At 52.4% G+C, this 9958-nt stretch overlaps 1 protein-coding gene across 1 annotated transcript in view; it reads left to right on the top strand.

The window, feature by feature from the left end:
- LOC119335998 overlaps window positions 1-8073 on the top strand; it is a 10279-nt gene extending 2206 nt beyond the window's left edge. The window contains exons 2-8 of the mRNA XM_037608038.1: window positions 5616-5693; window positions 5780-5863; window positions 6917-6994; window positions 7090-7146; window positions 7222-7488; window positions 7602-7703; window positions 7804-8073. Coding sequence (XP_037463935.1) covers window positions 5616-5693; window positions 5780-5863; window positions 6917-6994; window positions 7090-7146; window positions 7222-7488; window positions 7602-7703; window positions 7804-7809 — 672 coding nt within the window. The 3' untranslated portion in view covers window positions 7810-8073. The remainder of the gene's footprint in view (window positions 1-5615; window positions 5694-5779; window positions 5864-6916; window positions 6995-7089; window positions 7147-7221; window positions 7489-7601; window positions 7704-7803) is intronic.
- The last annotated feature ends 1885 nt before the right edge of the window (window positions 8074-9958 follow it).

The following is a 9958-nucleotide window of genomic DNA, read 5'->3' as shown; positions in this document are numbered from 1 at the left end:
CCTTGAGCTGAAAAGCGGGGTAGCGCTCGACGAAACTGTCAAGATCCTCCCATGTAGCTGATGATGCTGCTTCACCCTTCCAGTGGACGAGTAGCTGGCGAACGCCGCGTGCTAGGCGCGCACAAGTCACGCGCTCCGGTTCTGGAACAGCCGCCCCGTTGTGGATTGGAGGCAAACCCGGCGGTGCAGTTGGAGGCGTGCCGAAGAACTTCTTGAGGAGGCCCACGTGGAACACGTCATGGAGGCGCGAGCGTGCCGGAAGCTCAAGGCGGTAAGCCACGTCGTTGACGACCTCTGAAATGCGGTACGGCCCATAGAAGCGTGGCTTGAGCTTGCCCCTGGTTGGCAAGTTGAGAGAGGATGCGGCGCGCTGGCGAAGGCGAAGCCAGACCCAATTGCCCACGTCATGCCGAATGTCCCGATGGCGTCTGTCGTAGTAGGACTTGTAGACCGCTTGTGCCTGTTGTAGACGATAGCGGACATCCTCGAGAAGCTCGTCGCGCTCCGCCATCCTCCTGGCCACTGCGGCTACCCGCGTGTCGCCCGGCTCGTAAGAGCGAATAGTGGGAGGGTCATGGCCATACACAAGCTTGAACGGAGTTTCTTGGGTCGCTGTCTGGTAGGCGGTGTCGTAGATGTACTCGGCCCAGGGAAGCCACCGGAGCCACTGCCTGGGACGATCCCCGGTGAGACAACGTAGGTACATCACAATGATCTTGTTAGCAGCCTCTGTTTGGCCATCCGACTGTGGATGAAACGCTGACGTCATGTGCAGCTTTGTCCCGGTGAGGCGCATGAGCTCCCGCCAAAAAGCCGAGGTGAAGACGGGGTCGCGGTCAGAGACCATGGACTGCGGCACGCCATGGAGACGAACAATCTCAGCGAAGAACACCTGCGCCACTGATTCTGCCGTGTACGGGTGGGCCAGCGCCACAAAGTGGCAATACTTGCTGAAGCGATCCACCACGGTGAGGATGACAGACTTCCCGCCCACGCGAGGGAGCGCTTCCACGAAGTCGATGCCGACGTCAGTCCACACGCCCGTGGGCACCGGTAGCGGCAGCAGCAGCCCAGCGGGTGCAAGTGCTCGGACTTGTACCTCTGGCAAGTACTGCAAGTGCGGACGTACTCTTGCACCGTCTTGCGAAGGTTAGGCGCGTGGAAGTCGCGGCGGAGACGATGCAAGGTGCGCAGGACGCCTTCGTGCCCATCATCGTGCACGGCACTGAGAATCTCCTGGAGTAGCGGGGACGACGGCGGAATGTAGAGGCGGCCGTTGAAAGTGACGAGGCCGTCGGAGAGCGCCCATGGCTGCTGCCGCGTACCCGCCGTGATATCCTCACGCAGCGTGACAAGCGCCGGATCTGTGGACGTCGCTTGCCGGAGGCGATCGATGAAGTCGAAGCGAGGACCCGAGATCGCCATGATCGATGTCTCCTCCGTGTCGCGGCGGGAAAGGGCATCCGCCACCGTGTTTGTACTACCGGCCTTGTACTCCACGGTAAAGTCGAACCCCAGTAGTTTGCCGACCCAATGATGCTGCGGGATGGTTGCCAAACGCTGGTCAAGTAGAAATTTGAGACTGTAGTGATCCGTTTTTACCACAAATTGGCGCCCCCAGAGGTACGGTCTCCAGTGACGAATCGCGAGCACCAGGCCGATGAGTTCCCGTTCATATGCTGCCAGGGAACGGTGACGTGGCGCGGCTGGCCGACTAAAGAAAGCCACCGGGTGTTGGTCCTGAAGAAGGACGGCCCCGAAGCCGTATGTCGAGGCATCACACTCGACGATGAACGGCCGCGTGAAATCCGGTAGCGCGAGGATGGGAGTCGTGGTGACTGCCGTCTTGAGGGCGTTAAAAGCTGCTGCCGCCTCCGGCGACCAGGAGAAACCATCCTTGCGAAGGAGGGCCGTTAGTGGCGCGGCAACCACGCCAAACTCCTTGACAAACTTGCGGTAGTACCCCGCAAGGCCGAGAAACCCCCGAACCGCGCGCGCCGAGCGTGGTTGCGGCCATTCGGCCACTGCCTGCACCTTTTCCGGATCCATGGCCACTCCTGCAGCGGAGATGGTGTGACCCAGGTATGAGATCAACTCGACGGCGAATGCGCATTTGGATCGCTTGACGAAGAGCCGGTGCTGGTGCAGGACGGTGAAGACGGTGCGCACATGTCGGAGATGGTCAGCCCATGTCTCGCTGAAAATTAGGATGTCGTCAAAGAAGACGAGAACAAAACGGCGCAGGTACGGCCGCAGCAGATCGTTCATGAGGGCCTGGAACGTTGCCGGCGCGTTGCAGAGGCCGAACGGCATCACTAGGAACTCGTAGAGGCCGTCATGAGTACGGAAGGCGGTCTTCGGGATGTCCTCCGCACGCATCCGCACCTGGTGGTAGCCGGAGCGCAAGTCGAGCTTGGTGAAGAAGCGAGCGTGCCGGAGCTCGTCGAGGAGTTCGTCCACCACCGGGATCGGAAACGCATTCTTGACAGTAATGGCGTTCAGGGCGCGGTAGTCAATGCAGAAGCGCCAGGACCCGTCGGCCTTGCGGACCAGCAGTACCGGGGACGAGAATGCGGAACAACTCGCTCGGATGATGCCCTGGGCGAGCATGGCGGCGCACTGACGCTCCAGCTCGTCCTTGTGCGCGGCCGGGTAGCGATACAGACGGACGGCCACCGGGGCGGAACCGGGCAGCAGGGTGATGCCGTGGTCGCGGCTGCGGGGCGGTGGCACGCCGGAGAGTTCGGCGAAGATGCCGTCGAACTCGGTGATGATGGCATCGAGGAAGTCACGGCCGCTGCATGATTTCAGGGCTGGCCCGTCCGGTCCTGCAATGCCGCGCCAGCACACCCGATGGCCCCTCCGCCAAAATGTCATGGAGAGGGCGCGGAAATCCCACAGGATCGGTCCGAGCGTCGCCAGCCACTGCGTGCCCAGGACGATGTCGTAGCCCGTGAGCGGCAAGGCGAGGAAATCCTCCGAGAACTCCTCTTGGCCGATGCGGAAGGGCACGACGCGGTACGCGCCCTGGCACGGAACGCGCTCGCCGTTGGCCACCGTGACGCGCATCTTCTCGGTGGTGGGGGATGGCAGCGTAGCACGAGCGGCCGCCTCCTCGGCGATGAAGTTGTGGGTGGAGCCTGAGTCGATCAGGGCGAGGAGGGAGACACCCCCGAGAGTAATATGCATCTGCATGGTTTCGCTCATGCGCACGCCGGAGATTGCGTGGAGCGAGATCTGAGGGTCGGCCCGCGATGCATCATCAGTAGCGGAGGCCGTGTCGTCGTCGTCGTCGTCCGGCGCTAAGTCGAGGAGAAAGATGCGCTGGCGCACGCAGTTGTGGCCCCTGCCAAACTTCTCGTTACAGTTGAAGCATAGGCCCAGGCGACGGCATTCCTCCATCTCTGTCTGGAAGAGACGTTTGATTGGGCGCCCATCCGGCAGACTGTGGCCATGCTGGGGTGCGGCTGGTGGGGCCGGTGCGGGGGGTGCGAGGCGTGGTCCTGGCGTCGGCAGGATGCCCTTCTGCGGAAAACACACCGGTGGCGCGGCGGGAAGCGCGCACTGGTCGCGCAGCTCCAATTTGCGGGCGAGGCTCATGGCGACGGCGAGGGACTGCGGGTTATGGATTTCCACGTCGAGGCTGAGGGGTGGCTGGAGGCCTGCGGTGAAGATCTGAACTTTCTGTGTTTCCGACAAGGAGCCTGCCCGGGGAAGGAGCGCCTCAAACCGCTCCTGGAAGTCGACGACGGACGTCGTGCTCTTGCACGCCATTAGTTCGCCCAGCAGGTTCGCGCGCAGAGGAGGCCCGAAGCGGAGGTTGAGCAGCTCGGAGAAGCGGCGCCACGGCGGAGTGCCCTCGTCACGCTGGACCTGCATGTACCACAGCTGGGCAGAACCCTCGAGGTTGTATGACGCCATCCAGACTTTCTCCTCCTCGGCGATCCGTTGTTGATGAAAGAAGGACTCGCATCTGTTGAGGAAAGCGAGCGGGTCGGACTTGCCGTCGAACTTGGGGAAGTCCATCTTCTGAAACCGCGGGGGCCGATCGTTGTGGTGCTGTCCGTCGTGGTTGACGAGGAGGCCGACTTCTCCTTCTGGAGGGCTGCCACGGACGACTGCAGGGATGTCACGGTTGCAGTCAGGGCTTCGATCATCTTGGCCAAATCAGCGGTGGTGGGTTCCGACATGGCGGAAGAAACCGAGGCGGCGGCGGATGGCGGCGATGGAGGTGGGCGGGGCGGCGGGTGCAGCGTGGAGGAGGCCGAGGAGCGTCTGGAACCTGATACCAAGTTGTCAAGGGCCTCGGTGCCCAAGACAGCGGGGCCTCGATTACGTAGTTCGTAGTCTCGGTGGATAGGAGCGCTAGGGTTTTTGCCTGGCTGCTCAATGGTGCGGGAGGAGAGGATAGGAGACAGAGGAAGAGGTAGGAGATAATAACTTTATTGCTTGCCCTCAAAGGGTGCTGATTATACGATATATAAAGGCCCCATGGGCTGCTAACAAACTAGAAACCTATACATAACAAACTAGTCTTTTATTCTAGGAACTAATGTATAAGGACCAGGACTCCTGCCCAGCCTACGCCTCGCCTGATGCGGCCGACGGCTGCTGCTCCTGGCCGCGTGGCCCACGCCTGTAGGACGTGCCCCACATGACAACACTAATAAAAGCTCAACAACATACATGAGTCATTATCTACACTAACATCAATTATTTGCAACTACAGCAAAAATGATGACAAACAATCCAACATGTAGTAAAGCAGCAAAACCAAGCATCTTATGCCTATAATTCAGCTACTCTTTGTGCCCTCATCTTCCTATCTTCTTGCTGCCTCAGATTTTTAGCCTCGATTTCTTTGATTATCCTCTCAAGGTTGTTGTTCTTCATGGCAAGACATGGATGATATATTTTTGCCCTGCCTTCCCATTCACTATCAATCCACTTCACATATGAGCAAGCTTCAAAACTCTCCAAAGGGCAAGCTAAGAAACCTCCTCCCAGTGTCGCCTCCATCCTTGCATGCCGAGCAGGGCTGGTCCGATGTCTGCATCCCTTGTGCTTCCTACCTATTCCTTTAGTCCATCTAACCAAATTGAGGGATCCCAAAATCAAATTTTGGCAACTCGTTTGCCCCACTCAAAATAAACGATAGCCGACATATGTGACCTTGGCACACGGCTCGCCGACGACTTGCCTGCTGCCGACACCTACATGGCCCTCCTGCACGTGGGGAGAAATCCCATCAAAACTCCTAAAGTTGCTGACGCACATGCAGTGCGCGACTTGTCACGACGAGGAGATGGGAAGTAACCCTTGCAAAAGTTACCCCTTAACTTGTGATTTTCTTAGTTCGCAACAATTTTGGTCTTTGTTCTGTTCGATTAGTTTATCGTCTCCTCGTGCCGTGGTTTTGCTACCTGGCAAGTTTTGATCCTATGTATATGTGAGACCTCCCGTGTTTTACTTTTTTGCTCAAGTTACTACTAGCAGCATACCATCGTAAACTTATCTTGGCTCATAATCTGACAAATTCTTAACATCAAAGTCTACCGGTAGATGACTAGGGGTCCATTAATTTTTCCAATTTATGTTGTTCCTCTTTACCTCAGGCTGCACCCTCAGAGAATGTTCCCTTGGTAGAGGAGCTACTCAAGCGCTATAACGCGATTAAAGCTGAGATGGGTGTGGTAAGTTTTTAATTGCAATGAGTAACCACCTTTAAGATTATTAGATTTGATGCTCTGGTTTCTGACATATCGATTATCTTTTAAAGCGGGAGCCCCCTGATATATTCCTTAAAGAGAAGGGCCGAATTTCTAAGTACAATATGAAGTTGTCTTCTTCAGATAGCAATCTGGTTAGTTCATTTTTATTATGTGGGCAACATGTTTACCAAGTTCCCTTTTTATAACACATGAAACCATTCAATGCAAAAAAGCTAATTGCTAAGTGTGCTACTTGTTTTGAATTTGATGCCTTTTTGTTTTAAAATGGCTATAGTGTTTTACTTGTCATTTGTGATAAAGTTTGGCAGGCATGCCAAACATATAGTAAAGAAGAAGAAAATTAAGTGAATCCTACTTATTCCGCATGTGGTTGGAGCTTTCTGCTGCCCACCTGACCCGCCCACTGAACCAGTTGTTCTATTTTTCTTCTTAATCTTACTGATTTAGCCTTGGTTTATTTTCCTAAAAAAATTAAGTATATGCCATGTTTTTTTAGATGTCATTTCTACATGTTGCACTTTATGTTTTTCCTGTTCTTCGCTTTGCATACAAATAATGATATTTCTTATGACCTGGTTTTAGGAATGATGTATTTTCATCTTGCAGTGGAATGTGCGTCCATACGAAAACTATAATAGTGCTTAAAGTAATGCAAGACTGGGCACAATCTAGTGGAGCACTATGAATGAATCAGTGTGATTCTTTGGAAATAGTTAAATACGAGCATACAAGTAGACACCAACAATGAACTACTGGAAACATCGCTGACGAAGTATCAATGTGCCTCCTAAAATAGTACGAGTATGATGTACCAGTGAACAAACTACTCATCAACGGAATTGACGACTCAACCCTACATACTTTTATGAATTGCTACTCTAGGTTGTTTTGTTGTTTCCATGGTAATTTTTTTAATGTTTGGTAGGAGGTGTGTTCTTGACATCTATAGCATCTTGGGGTTCTTCATGTAGAATATATAACTTGTCTTGTAGACCCAGTCATAAAGAATACAATGTTTCAAATAAACATAAATCGAACAGCTCATATAAAAAACTTATTTGAATCTGAGTATCAAATATCTCATCTCCAAACACATGCACAACTTACAGTTTTTTTAGTGATTTCTTTCTTATACCTAAGTCTAATGGTATCACTATCTTTTTCTCTTTGTTTGGTGGTTGTAGAATGTAGACGAAAAGGTACAAGCACAATTAGTTTACGAAAGTGCACAAAAAGCTCTGGATTTGGCTTCCACGGTCATGGTAAGTGGGTCCAGCTCTATCATTTTGCTCATTTATGTGTAAGGTACATTGTATATCAATTGTGCTTGAACGTCAATTCTTGTTAAACAATCCAGGATATTGCGAGCTTAGGGTGTGGCATGGTAGAAATATCTAAACATACAGTAGACCAGGTAACTTTCACTCAAGGTCATGCTACTTTAAATCACACTTGTGAATATAATGATCATTTTTCCTCTAAATTATAGATGGTTAGGACATATGCAACTATATTTTGTAATGTTGCTGAGGCTGCATACCATCAGAAGATTGAGATGGAAACCACTCTCTCGTTTCTTGGTGCCCTTAGAGGCTTAGGGGCAATTGGTCATATCATGGTTCAAGATACAATGGCTAAGCTCAAAGATGGTCATTTTAAAAACACTATCATATCTTACATGGATAAACATTCTGAAAAGTTTGTCAAGATGATGAAGAACTCGGAAGATGAAACTGTGGAGAGCAAGTCATGGCAGGTACAATCTTTTGTCCATATATTTGCTTGCCATAGTCTATAATTGAATTTTTTTTCTTGATGATATGATACATATCCCTATAGTGCATTCTAACATGTGTAGAGATTCAACAGGCAGTGACAGGTATACTATTATCTTGTCAGATCGATACGGAAGTGTATATTTTAAAGCTTAGCAAATGTCACAGGGCTGCACTGGACTACCTTGCACGGAAGGTTAATAGTATTCCATTTTGTGCAATTTATTTCTCTTGTCAATTGACTACCAATGTTCTTGTTGTAATGTGGAATGACTCGTGTTATCTCTTGTTTGTAGGAATAACATATCCACGAGAGGTTTGGATTTCCTTCACGGGCCACGGAGAAGTATGGTCAGGGCATCACACAGGGTTTGATTTATATATATGAGTACTGTCTAGTTCTTAGAAAACATTGTTAGGTTAGCTTTTTCCGATTAGCATGTGAGCAAGAACCTATTTATTGTGAGCGGCCAAACGATATTCTCATATTTTACATTAACAGATAATTTTGCATGTTTGACAAACTGGTTGGTTTGGATAAACTCCCCTTGATGACAAGGTGGTGGCATTGTGGAAGTACAGCTTTCGTAGCAACCTACAAAAGTTATGATTTTGATGCATAGACTATGCAAGTTCGTTGAGCTATTTGCTCAAAATCACCATAGTTGGGGCTAGGATAACAATTTGGTACCACATTAGAGTTAGCTAGGACGAAGAGCGTTGATTGTTTGATAAGCTCGTGCAAAATAACAAAACTGACAAATTGGCCCCATCTGTCGGGCTGACGTGGTGAGGACAAAAATTTGAGCAGAGTGACAAATGAGGTGCAGGCTCCACCTGTCAATGACTAGAAGGTCTTCTCCATATCACTTTTTCAACCAAACATTGGCGCAAATGAGCGTGAGCAGCGGCAGTTCGTCCGCCTCTCCATGGAGCACCGGCGGGGTAGGCGTGGAGCAGCCATGGATGCCCGTAGCTCTTCTCTGTGCCGCGCGCTGAGCTCGCCCGCGAGCGTGCCGCTCCAGTGCCGGTGGAGTTAGCACCGCCCAGCTCCCCTGTTGGCACTGGCCCAACTCGTCGTGTACTTCCGACGAGGCGTAGCTTGCGATCCGGCCGAATACTTTCCGGCAAGATCGTCGTCGTTACCTAGGCTATGTAAGCTGGCTAGACAAGCAGACAAGTTGGCTGTCGGATGCTTTTCCGGCGAGTCGGTACGTACGCGTACGAGCACGGGAGACGAATAGGTGGAGAGGATGGGCCGCTTGCTCCATGGACGGAACACCCAGTCAATGTGCTCCTGGTGCGCGTCGGCTCTCGCGGAGCTTGCCCGTTCGCTGTTGACGAGCACGACGGTGCGCGTGGAAGCGTCTTGCGCAAGATGGAGGCGGCTCGGCCGTCGGGGCAGCGCCGCTCCCGCGACGCGCGCCTCGGCTCAAGCGTGGACGCGCGCTTTCGCCTGACGCCGGCTTCCCCTCGCGTGCCCGCGTCTGAGGAGAGGACGTTTGCGGCGGGTAGGCGTTGCTGCCGTCGTCAGATCTCAGCTCCTTGGCCGTGTCCACTGTGCGGGAGGTTGACTGCGAGGGCAAGCACGACAAGGCACGCCACCGCTTGCCTAGAAGGTGCTCGATGGAATGCCACATAAAAAGAGTGACGAAGAGAAAGACCTTCTATTCATTGACAGGTGGGGCCGCGTATCATTTGCCACATGAGTCACTCAAAAATTTTGGTCTTCGTCACATCAGCCCAACAAACTTATCAGTTTTGTTGTTTGCATGAGCTTACCAGACAATCGGTGCTCTTCGTTATAGGTTAAGAGCAAAGTTCATGAGTTGATGGTTTTTGTGCCCTGACACAAATATGGTACCTAGTTGTTACTTTAACCTCAAGTGTGGTGATTTTAAGTAAATAACTTAAGTCGTCTAACACTCTTTTAAGGTATGAGGTGTGTGTTGTATAAGAGCATCTCCAGCCATTGGCCCCCCAGGCGGCTCGAAAAATCGCCACCTGGGGGCGAACCGGCGCTAAAATCAGCCTGGGGGTGATCGGATTCCCAACCGACGCCCCAGGGTCGGCCCCAGGCGCCTGTTTTTAACTTTTTTTGAACATTTATTTAACTAAAATTCGGCGAATGGGTACATTACTTCGGCGAACTGAAATAGCTTTTTACATAGATAAAATACTTAGAAAAAACAAGAGGCCACGACTACAGGCCGAATAACGCGCTAAGATAGGCGTAGTCGCCGCCGCTACCGTTTTCCTCATCGTCCTTCTCCTCCTTCACGCGGCTGCTGGACCCCTACCGAGGGTCGCCTTGGCGGACCGGTGGAGCCGCGTCGTCGTCGTCGAGGACGATGACGCCTCCCTTGTCACGGCCACGGCGCCGAGCGGCGAACTGCTCAAAGGCGCGGCGCTGGCGCTCCAGCTCCGTCCGCGCCCAGTCTTCGCGCACCC

This window comes from Triticum dicoccoides, chromosome 7B (genome assembly GCF_002162155.2).
Source record: "Triticum dicoccoides isolate Atlit2015 ecotype Zavitan chromosome 7B, WEW_v2.0, whole genome shotgun sequence".
Lineage (NCBI taxonomy): Eukaryota > Viridiplantae > Streptophyta > Magnoliopsida > Poales > Poaceae > Triticum > Triticum dicoccoides.
Note: the sequence above shows the minus strand (reverse complement) of the source record. Positions and strands in the feature narration are given on the sequence as shown.